Source organism: Myotis nattereri (genome assembly GCF_964212035.1).
Source record: "Myotis nattereri genome assembly, chromosome: 8".
Classification (NCBI taxonomy): Eukaryota; Metazoa; Chordata; class Mammalia; order Chiroptera; family Vespertilionidae; genus Myotis; species Myotis nattereri.
This window is the reverse complement of record NC_138083.1, coordinates 60,775,774-60,792,564: the sequence shown is the minus strand read 5'-3', so window position 1 is coordinate 60,792,564 and position 16,791 is coordinate 60,775,774. Positions and strand designations below refer to the sequence as shown.

Below are 16,791 nucleotides of genomic sequence, written 5' to 3'. Positions count from 1 at the left end.
TTTTCTACAAAAATATAGCAAAATCTTAATGATCAGAAACTGAATTATCAACATGTTGAATATAAGTAATGTTTTTATAGGCATCAAGGCATAATGCAGCATATAAAAATTTCTTGTTTATGTGGTCTTTAATTATCACATGTTTTGAGACTTGGTAAGCAGATATGTTTTCTGCAATTGTGAGCAACTTTGTCTCTTGTTTGAACTGCAAGAGAGTCGTTTGAGTGTCAAAGCTCATTAAAACTGATATAAAGTCAACAAAATACCAATCTGTGGATTCTAATCCAAAGCATGTGGGATAAATGAGATGGCGGCCCCATTTCTAGCTCACCCCAGAAGGACTATATCTGCATTCTCAAGATGAAAGGCAGAGCTGTCTGACCCTTCTGCATATTTTAGGTTTGCTTTCAATTACAATCATGGGGACTGTGTGTTCTTATCAATTTCAGGTCTGAAAATGGCTCCAAAGGATCTTGATAGCGAGACAGTTTTCCGCTTACAAAATATGCATCTGATTTTAAAACCTGTTGCTAATCCCCAGTGCTTGGCCATGACTATGATTGATGAACAGAAACAAACCTGCTTTTACAGCATGCAAAATCTGAATGTAACGGTATTTTTAAGCACTCGTGGATAAAGGCAGTTCTGTATTTTTAAACTGGGGTTGCAGAAGTGACTATCTACAGTTGTAAAATATAAAAAGTGATATGTTTGGTCAGAAAAGGAAATCAATGCCCGGCACATGGAAAGCTATTCATTGAGCACCATAGTCATGAGAAAAATAGAGGCTCTGTGACTTTTGACTACACAGAAGGTTATGAAAACATAAGAATGCCCTTTGTCAAACTAAGCTTGCCTAGGAGGCCCTGTGCTCATAAGGGAATAAGCTTTATAACTGTAAATTTTCACCAGTCCAAGAAAAAGAAATGTTCATTTGCACCAGAATGCTGATTATCATGATACAGTACAACGTACATAATAGTACAGTGTCTTTAAACAGAAGTTTCTCCTTCAAGTCAGGAGGAAGTCAGAGCATAAATAGTGTATGTGTAACTTTAGAAACTGACTCCACTAGAAAGTAGAGCTGAATTATTTTATAGAGTGGAAGTTACTGATATTTCTGGCATTCTTGCTTAAACAGGACAATATATGTATATATAGCATAAGTACAAAAAGTCTTTTTTCCACCTCTTGTGTTTGGTAGCATTTGCTACATAGAGAAGCGTTTCTTATCCCTAGATAAGGATCAAGTTCATTTCTGCTGTAGCAAACGTACTAGAAATGATCAGAATTCCTGTTCTCGATTGGTCTCTCTTCAGAAGGATCATGACCTCTTTCTCTCACTCTTACCAAGGAACTGTCATGAGAAAGCTTTAGTTCAAATGATTAACCATATCCTCTTCCATAGTTCATGCTGACAATGCTGGGAGACACCGCTTGAGCTGAGAAACACCATGAGGGTTATAGGAACAAACATGTCAAAAGCAGCCTTTTCCCCCCCTAGTTAATGTAGAATTTTCTTGGCATATTAAACAAAATAGCTGCCATCTTGAGGGTATTTCAAAAACTTGATTGGGGTTTAATGACCCATTCTGCTTGAGGATTTACATGATATACATCCAATATGTAAGCATCTGGATCCAAGCAATGCTGTCCTAAGGAAAGAGAAAATCAGAGCATGTTTTTAAGAGTGAACACGTCTGAGTGTGTGTGTGCACGTATGTGTGAGTTTGTAAGGTTTCGATAAGGCCACTGTAGTTCTCTTAGCCAAAAGTAAGTACAGTAAGCACTTTCCTTATTATTTTTAGAGTACTTTAGTTATTAAATATTTCCATGCCTTTACTGATGATTGAACAAGCAATAAACAATTAAAATATATAATGAGACAAAAAATTTAGATGGCCAATGTCACAGTGTACTTACACAAATCTAGAAGGTACAGCCCGCTACTGTAATTCTGTGTGCTATATTTTTATATGACTGGCAACAGAGTAGGCTTGTTTACACTGGCATCACCACAAATATGTGACTAATGTGTTCTGCTATATATGACAGCTACGATGTCACCAGGCAATAGGAATTTTTCTGCTCCAATATAATCTAATGGGACCACTGTCATATATACAGTCAATTGTTGACCAAAAACATGACTGTAGATACATCTTAAAGATTTTTATCAAAGCTTGCCTGTCTTCCTTCCTTCCCTCCTTTCTTTCTTTGTTTCTTCCTGGCTGTCAAGTACTTAAAATAAATCCCATGTGAAATTGTGGAAAATACATATCAACCACAGGCAAATTGTTTCCTAGACTCGCCACATTTATTAGAAAAAATATGGCAAGGACTTGTTTCAGGTATAAAATGATCATTTATAAAGTAACACATGTCCTCTAATGGTTTTACAGATAGTAACTTGACCAGGACTAGAGAAGATTAAAAGCAAGTTCATTTTAATTTCTTTACGATGGATACAATGCCCATAGGCAGAAGATCTGGAAATAACAACAAAAAGATCATTCTATGTGATAAAATACATGTGAAAAATTTTATATACAGTGTGTTTGAAATTCATATTAAAGTCTCAAGCAAAACCACCAAGATCTGACTGCTCGCTTGAGTCATTCATTTATCAACTACTTATTGAGAGTTATCATGTTCCAGGAACGATTCTAGGGGCTCGGGCTACAGCAATGCATCAGACAGTCAAAAGTACTTGCCCTATGGGTACTCACATTCGAAAAGTGGTAAAGGCAACTAGGAAATAAGCTAGTATAATGTAAAGCAAGTCTGATAATGATGAGAACATCAGAGAACAATCAAGCATGGAAGGAACATAGAGAAGATATAATCCAGGAAGGTTTATTGAGAAGGTGATATTCATCAAAGGCCTGCATGAGGGAGCGAGGAATGAACAATCTAAAAGAGAGTTCTAGGCAAAAGTCAGCAAATGCAAAGACCCAAAGCAGAGTGTGCCCAGTGAGTGAATACACAAGGTTGGTGTTTGAGGGAAAGTCAGGATGTAAATGTGAGAGGCATCAACATACAGGTGTATTCAAAGCAAGGAGATAAACTGAGCTCCCCAAGGAAGTTAAATGTAGATAAAGAAGAGGTGGAAGGACTGAACCCTACAGCTCTCCAATCTTAAGAGGGTGAGAGGATAAGTAATGGGCAAAAGACACCCATGAGTAGCCAGCGGGAGGGAAGCCAGAAGCTTAGGTTGTCCTTGAGACCAGATGAAGAAAGTGTTTTTCAAAGAAGGGAAAGATCAACTCAGATAGTTATAAAGACAGGCTGAATTGTTGGATTTCACAAGGTAAGAGTTCTCTGGTGACCTAGACAAGAGAGCAATTTTGATTAAGTGTTGAAGCTAAAGCTTGACTGGAGTGGTTTCAAGAGTGAACAAGAGGAAGAAATGGAAGTTTAGACAACTGATTCTAGGAGTTTTTGCTGTAAAGCAGAACAAAAATGGGTGTTGACTGGAAGGGGGTCAAGAGAGAATTTCGTAAAAATGAGAGCCATGTCCTGGCTGGTGTGGTTCAGGGCATGCACTGAAAGGTTGGCGGTTCTATTCCTGGTCAGGGCACATGCCTGGATTGTGGGCTTGATCCCCAGAAAGGAGGTATGCAGGAAGCAGCCCATCCATGATGTTTCCTTCTCATTCATGTTTCTCTCTCTCTCCCTCTCTCCCTTCCTCTGTCTCTCAAATCAATAAAAAACAAATTTAAAAATGAGAGAAATTACCAAATTTTTATGCAGATAGAAATGATGCAGTTGGAGGGAAAGCTGGTGATACAAGAGAGAATGGGGGAATACCTGGATCAAGGTCCTAACTGGGCAGAGGGGACATAAAGTGAGACTTGAGTGGAAGAGCTGGTCTTAAATAGGAGCACAGATATTTCCTCTGGACTGTGAGGAAGGCAAGCAGAAGACACAGACACAGAAGAAAGTAGAGGGAATTTTCTTTGGATTCCTTTTTCTTTTTTAAAATATATTTTATTGATTTTTTACAGAGAGGAAGGGAGAAGAATAGAGAGTTAGAAACATTGATGAGAGAGAAACATCTATCAGCCGCCTCCTGCACATCCCCCACCGGGGATGTGCTCGAAACCAAGTACATGCCCTTGACCAGAATCGAACCCGGGACCCCTCAGGCCACAGGCTGACGCTCTTATCCACTGAGCCAAACTGGTTAGGCTCTGGATTCCTTTTTCACTGTCAGGGAAATAGGAAGAATGAAGTTGGGCTACTAGTGAAAATAGGGAAGTTAACTAAACGTTCCATGATGTTCTTTCCTTGTTTTGTAAGAATCTCCAGAAAGAGATTTTCCAACTTTGAGGCACATTTAAAAGATCCAAAAGTCTACTGTATATAAACTAAAATATTCACATTTAAATTCTGAAAATATTTTAGGAAAGTCATACTGTTTTTACATGAGATTAAAAAATCAAAAATTCACTGATTTTGAGTTTATATCTAAGAAACTTATAAAATATACTTTTATAATACTATCATATTTCTTTTACAGTAACCAGAGAATTTAGGAGTAAAAATGTTAAAGAATCCTTACCTATATTTCCTCCAATTTCATATAACCTTTGGTTCTGAATTTTAATGCATTCTGAAGAACCATGACTGAAAAAAAGAGAAAGCAACATAAGTTTAACCCTTTCATAATCGGAGGTTAATCTGTAGATTAAATAACCATGGCAACACACAATTCATTCTACCTCGAGTAAAATATACCCACAAATCATTATGACTGAAGTTATGATAAAAGCTTTCTGTTTGACACAGACTTCCACGGCAACTGGGGCCCATTTATCCACAACTGTCAGCTCCACTTAGAGAGGTAACTGCTACTGACATATCACACTGGCCAAGGAGCAGCTGGGTGCTTCATTATGCCTGGTCATTGGTCGCATCGCTCTTAGTTCAAAAAAGTCAGGTTTCATTTCCATATTTTCCCAAAACGGAATGGGATTCTCTCCTCAGCCCATGTCACATTTCTAAGCTTGACTAATTAATGCTTTGCTACTGTCTAACATTGATTTCATTCCATGACTTTGCCCTATCGTAAAAGTCAGTCAGAGAAATGATTGCCCCATGAAATTTTTCTACCCCAGACTAGAATGCTGGGATAGAAGAGTCTGAAAAGACCATTTCTGATCTCTATCCCACTTCAGGAATGACTTTCAGCTTGATTTCTTCAAAAAGATTTTTCTCACTATCGTGAGGAAGAATATGTACACTCTCCTTTGTTTTTGTTTTTTAAATTAAACTTTTTGAAATAACTGTAAATTTGAATGTAGTTGTAAGAAATAATACAGACAGATCCTGTATGCCCTTTACCCAATTTCCTCTAATAGAAAAGTCTTTAAACACTAGTGCAATATTACAACCATCATGCTAAATGATTCAGTCAAGATATGGAACATGCCCTGGACCGTGTTTCTCAGCGGTTAGAGCATCAGCCCACACACCTAAAGGTCACAGGTTCAATTCCCGGTCAAGGGCACGTATAGGGGTTGCAGGTTCAATCCCTAGTCAGGGTAGGAGGCAATTAATCCAAGTGTCTCTCTAACATTGATGTTTCTCTCTTTCTCTCTCTCCCTCTCCCTCCTTTTTACTCTCTCTAAAAATTAATGGAAAAAAAATCCTCGGGTGAGGATGAACAACAAAAAAGAGACAGTACATTTTCATCACCATGAGATCCCTCCTTTCCCCTTTATAGTCACCCCCACCTTCCCTCCCTGTCCCTATCCATACCCCCATCCTCTATCCCTTTATCTACATTTCTATAAATTTGTCATTTGAAAATGTTATGGAAATGGAAATGGAAACATACAGTATGGAATTCTTTTGTAATGTTTTTTCCCCCCACCAGTATAAATTCCCTGGATATTCATTCAATTTGCTAAATTTCATTGCTGAGTAGTATACCATGGTATGGACGTACTGCTGTAGCTTGTTTAGTCATTTGCCTGTTAGAGAATACCTGGGTTTTTCCCAGTTTTTATTATTATAGATAAAGCTGCTGTAAGCATCTGAGCACAGCATTTTGTGGGAACATGGGTCTTAATTTCTTTGAGATAAATGCCTAGGAGTGTAAATGCTGGCATATAACTGCATATAACTGCATATTTAGTGGTATAAGAAACTATCAAACTGGTTTACAGAATGACTGTACCATTTCACATTCCCATCAGCAATGCACGAGTGATCAAGTTTCTCTATGTTTTTGTCATTTTTGATCTTATCATTATTTTTTTTTATTTTAGCCATTCTTATAGGTGTCTAATGATTAAAGATGCTGAATATTTCTTCATGTGCATATTTGTCATCTGCATATCCTTTCTGGTGACAAAAAGGAACAACAACAAAAATCAATTTGTATTGATTTTTGTTATTTGTTTTTACTGTTGAGTTTTGAGTGTTCTTTACATATTCTACATACTAGACCTTTTAAAAAAATATATACTTTATTGATATTTTACAGAGAGGGAGAGGGATAGAGAGTTAGAAACATCGATCAGCTGTCTCCTGCACAGCCCCCCTGGGGATGTACCCGCAACCAAGGTACATGCCCTTGACTGGAATCAAACCTGGGATCCTTCAGTCCATAGGCCGATGCTCTATCCACTGAGCCAAACCGGCTAGGGCTAGACCTTTTTTGAATGTGTGGTTTGTAAATATTTTCTTTCAAGTCTTTAGCTTGTCTTTTCATCATTTTTATTGGTTCTTTCAGTGTATATTTCAATTTTGATAAAGCCTAATTTATAAATTTTTATCTCTTACGGATCATTGCTTTCAATGTTAAGTCTAAGAATTCTTCACTAGCCTTATATCACAAAAGTTTTGTTGTAAGCAATTTTCCAAAAGTTTTTATGTTTTACACTTAATTCTATTATCCATTTTGGGTTAATTTTTGTATAAAATGTGAGGTTTAGATCAAGGGTCATTTCTGGGTGGGTTTTTTTTTTTTTGGCTCATGAATGTCCAAAATTTCTTTCTACAAAAGGTATACATGAGCCTCTAGAAACAACTCTGTAAGTAGAAATCTATTGGATGCCCAAATCCCTCAAATGTAATTTCAAGTCCCTCTATGACTGCCCAAGGGTAACTATTTACAGTGTTGTGGGTATCAGGGCCAGCGGCAGAGAAGGAGGAAATGTGTGAGACTCCTGTTGGCCTCTGTCTACCCTTCTTTTTTTTTTTTATGAAAGCTTTATATGTATGAACTTATATAGTAGTAATCATGCAAAAAGCGTACACATCCTATAACCAGCTTCCATATCTAAAAAAGGAAGTTTTCAGCATTATTTACAATAGCCAAAATATGGAAACAACCTAAGTGTCCATTGATGGATAAATGGATAAAGAAAATGTGATATATATGATGGAATATTATTCAATCATCAAAATGATACCTTGCTATTTGCAATAAAAACATGGATGGAGCTTCAGGGCATGATGCTAAGTGAAATAAGTCCTACAGAGAAAGACAAATAGCACATAATCTCATATGTGGAATCTAAAAATACAAAACCACCACCACAACCGAAAAACAGTCTCACAGATACAGAGAAAAGATTGGCAATTGCCAAGGTAAGGGGGTGGAGTGGGGGGAATGAGTGAAGGGGGTACAAATTTCCAATTATAAAATAAATAAGTCATGGTGATATAATGTACAACGTGATGGTATATTTGAAAGTTGCTAAGAGAGTAGATCTTGAAAGTTTTCATCACAAGAAAAAAATGTAACTGTACAGTGACAAATATTAACTAGACTTACTGTGGTGATAATTTTGCAATATATACAACTCTCAAATTATTATGCTGTATGCGAGAAATGAATGTTATATGTTAATTATACCTCAATTAAAAAAAAAGAAAATAAAGAATCCCACTTGTAGAAGTTCCTTTAAATAAACCAAAACTTCTGTTACTGACAATTCTCTGGCCTACTAACTTCTTACTCTACTTTTGACTTTTCACTTATTGGTCAAGTTTCCAAAGTAACTGGTTCTAATTTTTCAAAAAGGCCAAATCTGTAAATTCCTGGAAAGTTACTCTCTGATAAAAGTTCATCATCTTTGTACAGAGACCTTTATTCACGTTTACTCACCTGTTCTCATATTGAAATTTTGCCAGTATGTCTTTGGCTTTGGTTTGACTACTGAGCTGAATAGCCATGGAAACCTTCGAGAGACGTGGAGCATGGACTCTTATGACTCCTTCTGGCACATCAGACTGACAATGAGGAAAAATTCAGTACATTCTGTCAAACTAGGATGAATATCAATCAGTTCAATGTTTGCACTTAAGAGATATACAAACCAGTGGCACTCTGAACCAGGAAAACATGTAAACATGACTAATATTTAACCAGAATGAAACACTGCTTTCTTTTTAATGGGAGATTCAACAAAACTTAACCTGGAATTTTACTGTCACCACAAACTTAGGTTGTATATAATGCCTTCAAATCCTGAGAGGAGTAGGCCTGGGTTATAACAAAACAACTAAAGTTTCTATTACTGCATTTCCTTGAACAATCCTATGTAATAAAAGGGTAATATGCAAATCGACCGAGCAGTGGAAAAACCGGTCGCTATGGTGCACACTGACCACCCGGGGGCAGACACTCAATGCAGGAGCTACCCCCTGGTGGTCAGTGAGCTCCGACATGGGGAGCGCTGCTCAACCAGAAGCCAGGCCCACTGCTAAAGGCTGGCGAGGGCTGCGGTGGTGGCCTCTGCAGCAGCAAATAGGATGTCACACTGATGCTCCCTGTGGGGAGCGGGCCTAAGCCATTAATCGGACACCCCCCCCCCCCCCAAAGGGCTCCTAGATTGCGAGAGGGCGCAGGCTGGGCTGCGGGGCCCCCCTCCCTCCTGAGTGCACAAATCTTGTGCACTGGGCCTCTAGTATTCTAAATAAGCCTACTGTAAGCAGAGTTCTATATTTCAATATATTTTAATATCAACCTGAAAAAGTAAAAAAAATCAATTAGAAAATATGACTTTTTAAATATCCCTTTTCTTTAGTCAGCCCAAAGTGAACTCCAGATGGACACTTGAGACTTGATTCCCTCCATGTGTGCTAATAACACTGTGAAGGGCAGACATGGACCGCTATTGGGAAAGAGAATGTCTCTGCTATTATGTAACATAATTGGCTTGGGGACTCTGGAACTCCCATCTAAATGACATATTAACAAATGTTGCCCTGACTGGTTTGGCTCAGTGGATAGAGCATCAGCCTGCGGACTGAAGGATTCCAGGTTCGATTCTGGTCAAGGGCATGTACCTTGGTTGCGGGCACATCCCCGGTGACGGGTGTGTAGGAGGCAGCTGATCGATGTTTCTCATCGATGTTTCTAACTCTCTATCCCTATCCCCTCCTCTCTGAAAAAAAATCAATAAAATGTATTTTAAAAAATAAAAAAAATATTTAAAAAAATGTTGCTTTCTAATTAATAGAAATTTCTGTTTTGTCAGGATTGATTGAAAAATTCCTTTGTTTCAAAATTTTGAGTGCTTTAATGATTAATTCTCTAACTATAGGTGAATAGAAACAAGTTTCTATTTGTTTGAGGGTCTGGCTACTCTTCAGGTAATCATTATAAATCTGTATATTCTCAAAAGATGAAATTGTTGATGTAGGTTTATGTGAAGTGATTTAATATCTACCCTAGAAAGAATGTTATGTGTTGAATTGTGTTCCCCACAAAAGGTATGTTGAAGTCCTCACCCCCAATATCTGAGAATATAACTTTATTTATAGGGTCATTGCAGATATACTAGCTAAGATAAGTTCATACCAGGTAGGGAAGGCCCTTAATCCAGTGTGACTGGTGTCCTTAAAAGAGGAGAAGAGACAGGGACACATACACAGAGTGAATGCATATAAAGACAGAGGCAGTGATTGGAATGCACTGACAAGCTAAGGAATGTAAATGTTGATGGCATTATGAAAATCTAGAAATGAAGTCAAGAATAGGTTCTGCTTTCATGGCCCTCAGAAGAAATCAACCAAACCAATTCCTTGATTTTGGACTTTTAGCCTCCAAAACTATGGGGAGTGAATTTCTATTGTTTTAAGTAATCCAGTCTGTGGTACTTTGTTATGGCGGCACTAGAAAACGAATACAAAATATTTTAAAATAGGGTTGATTCTTATAGAACTATTCTACCATTCCCAACAGAAGCAGGAGAGAATGGTAGGAAATATACATACAGGATGTAGACTTGGAATGGGGCAGAGTGCCCCTGCTTCATTGCAGCCAAGATTGTATTCTTGAGCTACCCTTGTTCATTTCATGTCCTTCCCCTCCCATCTTTCCAGAAGCCTCTGTAAGATAAATTCCCTACCCCTGACATTATCGAACCTGTGATCATAAAAATCACATTTCCTTCTAATTTCTGCTTGTGTAGAGATGCCTAACCACACATTTTGAATCATCATTTAGTTGTGTCACAATAAAAATGTCAAGTTTGCAGGATATACCATGACCAAAATTATACACAGATATCCTGGATGTAGCCAGGGAATACTATGTAGGAAGTTAATAATTAGGGAGGAAAGGAAATTATTTGTTTTCTTACCATTCTTCTTAAAGAGGGTGATTTTTGTAGTACCTTTGAAGTCTTGGGGCTTGTAACCTAAATAAAACACATTTAGTTTTTAGGATTAATGTTGGAAAGACAAACATATGCTGCTGTTGGAAGTACAAACTGGTACAATCTTTATGGAAAATATTTTGGAATATTTACCAAATCATAAAATAAATATGTACTTTAATCCAGCAATTCCAAATCTACAAATATATCCTACAACTATATTTCATTTTTGAAAAGTGACATAAAACAAGTTTATTCACTGATATAAAACTCTTCAAAAGCCTGGACACCATCAACTGTTCATAATATGGGGTAGCTTAAATAAATTATGATGTGTCTGTGGAATATCGTGCAAAAGAAGCAGAGAAGAAGGCTTTGTGGACCAGTGTGGAATAATCACCAAGATGCAGGGCATCTGATAAGGGACTTTGTATATAGAATATATGAAGTTTTACAACATAATAAAAATTCAAATAACCCAAACAAAAATGAGAAAATATCTGGGTAGATATTTCTCCAAGGAAGATATACAAACGGCCAATAAGCACACGAAAAGATGCTTATATGAGCTGAAGTAGTAATATATGCTACAATATGATGAACCTTGAAAACATTTTGCTAAGTGAAAGATGTCAGACACAAAAGACCATATATTGTATGATTCCATGTATATGAAATGTCCAAAATAGGTAAACTCAGAACAAAAAGGAGATTAATGTTTTTCAGGGACTGTGGAGAGGGAGTAATGAGGAATGAGTGCTTAATTGGCAAGGGGTTTCTTTTAGGGATGATGAAAATATTATGGAATCCGATGATGGTGATGGTTGCATGACATTGTGAATACATCCAAACCAATGAATTGTACATTTCAAAATAATTAAAATGGTGAATTTTCTATTATGTGAATTTTTGTCAAAACAATTTTTTAAAATATATAAATGTCTTGGTTCTACTTGACCTAAAGTCACTTTGCCTATTACCAATAAGGGAATACAACCATTCATCATGATTGTGATAAGTCAACCAGCAGCACTCACCACCTTGGCATTTACTATTCCTCTCCCTGGATGAGCTTTCCCGTCTTTTCTCCCTTCAAAATGCTATCCATCCTTCAACGTGCAGCTCGAATTACACTTTTTCCATGAAGCTGTTCACGATTTCCCGTGTTGGAGCACATTTCTTTCTCCTCTGCATGGTCCTTACACATTGTGTGCACAGTTGATCTGGCACCTAATGCATATCCCTAGCTCTCTACACACCTGTCTCCCACATTAGGTGTAAATTCCTTTAAGGGGCAAAGTGAGTTTCATGTATCTCTCTATCCTCCTCAAGGTAAAACGCTATGCCTGACGCTCATAATCATCCTCAAGTTAAATTAAAGCAATAAAGGTAATTCTTCTAGCCCTCACCGGTTTGGCTCAGTGATTAGAGCACTGGCCTGCAGTCCAAAGAGTTGGGGTTGCATTCCTGGTCAAGGGCATGTGCCTCGTGTGTGGGTTCGATCCCTAGCCCTGCTGGGTTGGTCAGGGCACCTGCGGGAGGCAACCAATCTATGTGTCTCTCTCACATTGATGTTTTTCTTTCTCTCTCTCCCCGCTTTCCCCGCCTCCCTCCCTTCCACTCTGTCTGAAAACAATGGAAAAATATCCTAGTGTGAGGATATTTTGCACCTCTTTCCATTATTCGCCTCTATACAAACTGTGCTAATGCAAATATTCTTCAGAATGCAATGAATTTACACAAAACAACCTGAGGCTAAGATATTCTTTCAGAATTCAATCACTAAAGAAGTTTCCTTCTCTATGTAATAGATATTTTAAATTCTTAAATCTAATTCATAGGGACTAAAACATCAACTTTCAGTTTTTGTGAGAACCATTTTAGCCTAAAGTACTTGACAGAATAAAACAGTAAGCATGAGAAAGATATTTCAAAAAACGTCAACCAAAATGCATAGCAAAACGAAAAGATCACAGTATTCTGCCATGGACACAATTTCCACAAAGTTTATAGTCACAAGACTGGCATTTGGTGAGAATATAAAATTTCTGGTTCTGACAAGCTACTTTGTGCCTCACCCTGAGAAATAAAAACCTGGGTTGTAACATTTGCATCCATGTTTATTATTACCTCTCGTTCTATGGTCTTCCTCCTTAGCAATTTTTTGACACTTGGGAGCTGCTTCTTTAACAACATGGTGGCTTCATTCATTCTTCGGACTTGATTGATTAAGAAAGATGGGACCTGGAGAAGAAAAATAGCTTGACCTGAAGGAAAACACTTGAATTAAACCTTCCCAGTAGATTCTGTCTTCAGATACGGTAATTCATAGCCACTCAGTATACTGTGGCATTTGTCCTTGTAAAAACTAGAAAAAACTATTAGAATTCATATTTAAAAAGAGAGGCCAAGTTCAGGAGCAGCCCTCAAAGAATGCATAACGATGCTACAGGTAACCTGGGATTATATTCTCATATTTCTTCCCTGTGACTAAGGGCATTGCTTCCTCATGGAGCCATTGTTTCCTGGGTGCTGGTAGACTTGAAAGGAGAACATTAAGGTTATCACACTACTACTCACCTTCCACAGAATTTTCTGGTAGTTAAGCATTAGGCGGATGATGTGGGCTGCAGTGTTTGCTAAGCGTAGTTCTTCATAGTCAGAATGCTTGCTTCTGCTGAAGAAAAGGTTCGGTGCCATTATGGTAGAAATGTTCCATATGCTCATTCGGTTCTTTGATTCATTGGCAATCACTTTATTGAAGAATGTCATGAGGGCCTGAGAAGATACAGCATCATGTCACACTAATGTAAATTATCAAAAGGCACCAATGATCATCTTCATCCATTTCTGCACCCATTTGCTGTGCCTCGGGAAAACTGTCAGATTATTCTCAGAAGTACAGAATGGCTCAATGTCATGCTCCCCTTTACTTGCTTAAAAGTGCTGATGAGAAATGTGAATAGTTTTTATGGAGTTTATTATAGTGGAATCTCTATAAATAATAGTTTGCATTTTCTTTTCTTTTATCCTTTTGACAAATACTAAAATTAAATCATAAACTAGGACTAGAAAATACTGTATCTCAAAAAAAGATAAATAACATGTAATGTAATTTCATTTTGAAGAAAAGTAATTAAAAAAACAACTCTTAATTTAAAGCCTCACTGTTAAAAACTACTGTTTTCTTGGGAAAGGAAAATTCATTTTTTTAAAAAAGTGAGTATCTCATTCCTCAGGCCAAATGTAAACACAATTGAAAAAAAATTTAAATTTTACTTAGTGGATATCATTTTTCCATTGTTTTTCAATTTTGGAATCTTCAGTAGCCCAAAGGGAAATACTTACATGCAGCTGTTTTAAAATTTTTTTTTTAAAGCTTTGAGAAAGCTTAATAACTGTTTGGCTAAGCCAACGAAGTATAAATGTTTATCAGACCTTCTGAAATTCACCAGGAGGACTGAAATCCTGAAGGGAGATGCATTTTAGCTTCTCAAGTTTGAATTCTGCTATAGTATTTGTAATGAGAAAATGGACAGCACATAAGAATAATAATAGTTAACATTTATCTGAGGGTTTATTATGAGCCAGGCATTATTCTCAGTACTTTATATATATCCACTGATTTTATCATATTTCAAAATCTTGTGTGGTAGGTACCAATATTAATATAGTTTTATAGATGAGAAACTAAGATGAGAAGAATTGATAGCCTTGTCAAGCATCAGTTCATTAAGTAGCAAAGCCAGGATTTGAACTGAAGACATCTGATTCTTGAGCCAGAGCTCTTGATTTCTATGTACACCACACCAATGTCAATCTAGTTCCAGTCACAATTTAGAATGGGAGAGAGGAAAGGATGGGGAGAAGAGGGGAGGGGGGAGGGAGGCAGAGAGAGAGAGGGAGAGAGAGAGTTCCATAATGTTTTTTGAAGATCTTCTGTTAGAAATGTAATAAATTTCCTGATAATTACTACATCCTCAATTATATGAAAGGATAGATAGTATTTTGACTGAGATATCTGATAGCTGATGCATTTTTTTTGGATAAAAGATCATTGCTTAGACAAAGTAAAAAACTAATAAATTCCAGCTTTTGAAAAATTACCAAATTGTATTAGAGAAAGGTTCTTATGTCATAGTCAACCCCCACCTTTGGATTGAGAATATAATTAACATATAATTAACATAGGTATTTTTCACTATGTGGGAGGAAGGGTCCTCATTAAATTAAAATGTCTGATAAGAGGCAGCATTAAGAATCATATTTAGCCCTGACCAGTTTGGCTCAGTGAATAGAGGGTCAGCCTGCGGACTGAAGGGTCCCAGGTTCGATTCCAGTCAAGGGCATGTATCTTGGTTTCGCAGGAGGCAGCTGGTCGATGTTTCTAACTCTCTATCCCTCTCTGTAAAAAAATCAATAATATATTTTTAAAAAAGAATCATATTTGTTTTTAGCATTATTTTTACTGGCCTCAAAATTACTAGCTCTTTCTAACTCATCTAACCTCATTTCAAAGACTCTCAACACCTATCATACTTACAACAAATGCCCTATCGTATACAGAATCACTATCAAAATAGCAAGAGAAACTTTGATTTTTTTACCATCATACAGCAACAGAATGAATTTGAAATGAAGGCAGGGATATTTGGGATGAAGCACTATGGAACAGGATTCTATCAAATGTTCCATCATATGTTAATGGAGAAATCACTTTTCTGAGTTTAATTTTCCTAATCCATACAATGACAAGTTCCTAGCTTGTAACCTCTAAAATTCAGAGATTGTAGAATTCCTTAAATTGAATTTGCAAATGTTAAGGCATGAATATTTAAAAAAATTAAATCACTGATTTTAAAATTCCTCCCCAAGTACACTCCTCAGATCTTTTGCCACTAGACTGAGGTGGGCAGCTGAGGACCAGCAATCACAGAGTTTTATATTTTACAACTTACATAATATTCTTGTTTATTTCTGACACGATTCTACTTAAGTCTTCCATGTTTGCTTTTCCTAATCCTAACCCTCGCCCAGGGCCTGGCACATGGTAGACATTCACTATCTAACAGATTGAATGAGTGACACTGAAATGTTCAAGGAAGACTCCAAGATTTACATTCTTTCTCGTCTTCCTCCGGAGAAGAGCAACGGGAGCATGGAAGGGAACAGGTTTACAGCCTGCTCAGCTTGTTTTTCACTTTTCCATCTGAGCCATTTCCTCTGACCAACAAGAGCCAATGATAAAACATGAGGTCAATACAACATACCTGAGCTGTGTCCCTGTTGGCATCAGGCAGTGCCATGACCATGAGGTGTAAGGCTTGAAACTGTACTCTGATGTGAGGCCCTCCTAACAAGAAAACAGAAATAACCACTTATTTGGAACACCACTGATGTATTCTGACAGCATTCCTCGCTACGTCTGCTGGTAGAGGAGGGCTCCTGACAGCTCTCGGTGGTAAGGACTCAGTTTTTGTGCCCAACAATTAAATTTGATCATGTGGACAGTCTATCAGCTCCCCTCTCACACCCCGTGATGCCATTGTAGAGGCAGGTGGCCAAGATCCTCAAAATAATTCTGGATTTATATAACATTTCCCATTTCAAAGTGCTTTCATAGGCTTTACTTTACTTTTATGCTATAAACAGAAAGCTTGAAGTTCAATTCAAGAGAAAATAAATCTTGTTTCCACATAAAGAAGAAGCAAAATATAATTATTAGGAACATGGGCCATATAAGCAGCTTCCAATCCTGCAGGTACTGCTTAGTCACTGAGGGACCTTGGGCAGGTTATTTAACCCCTTGTTGCTTCTATTTTATCATTTGCAAAATGGAAGTAGTCTTTACACCTCCCTCGCTGGCTGTTATAAAAGTTAAATGACTTAAAACTCAAAATGGAGTAAAGACTTATATGAAAGACCTGGAACCATAAAACTCCTAGAAGAAAGCATTGGCAGTGGGTCCTCGACATAGGTCTCGGTGATGAATTTCTGAATCTGACACCAAAAGCAAAAGCAGCAGAAAGAAAAATTAACAAGTAGGACTATATCAAACTCAACAGCATTTATACAGGAAAGGATACCATCCACAAAATGAAAAGGCAACCTGCTGAATGTCAGAAACATTTGCAAATCATTACATCTGTGAATCATTATATATTAAGGGGCA

The 16,791-nt window shown here is 37.3% G+C and overlaps 1 protein-coding gene across 1 annotated transcript in view; it reads right to left on the bottom strand.

The window, feature by feature from the left end:
• Positions 1 to 1,080: 1,080 nt before the first annotated feature.
• The window catches only part of ARHGAP28 (Rho GTPase activating protein 28), a 135,727-nt gene continuing 120,016 nt past the window's right edge, over positions 1,081 to 16,791 (bottom strand). The window contains exons 11-17 of the mRNA XM_081096497.1: positions 15,890 to 15,972; positions 13,200 to 13,397; positions 12,750 to 12,863; positions 10,605 to 10,661; positions 8,123 to 8,247; positions 4,565 to 4,629; positions 1,081 to 1,655 (exon numbers count right to left, since the gene is read on the bottom strand). Of these exons, the coding sequence (XP_080952623.1) occupies positions 1,561 to 1,655; positions 4,565 to 4,629; positions 8,123 to 8,247; positions 10,605 to 10,661; positions 12,750 to 12,863; positions 13,200 to 13,397; positions 15,890 to 15,972 (737 nt within the window). The 3' untranslated portion in view covers positions 1,081 to 1,560. The remainder of the gene's footprint in view (positions 1,656 to 4,564; positions 4,630 to 8,122; positions 8,248 to 10,604; positions 10,662 to 12,749; positions 12,864 to 13,199; positions 13,398 to 15,889; positions 15,973 to 16,791) is intronic.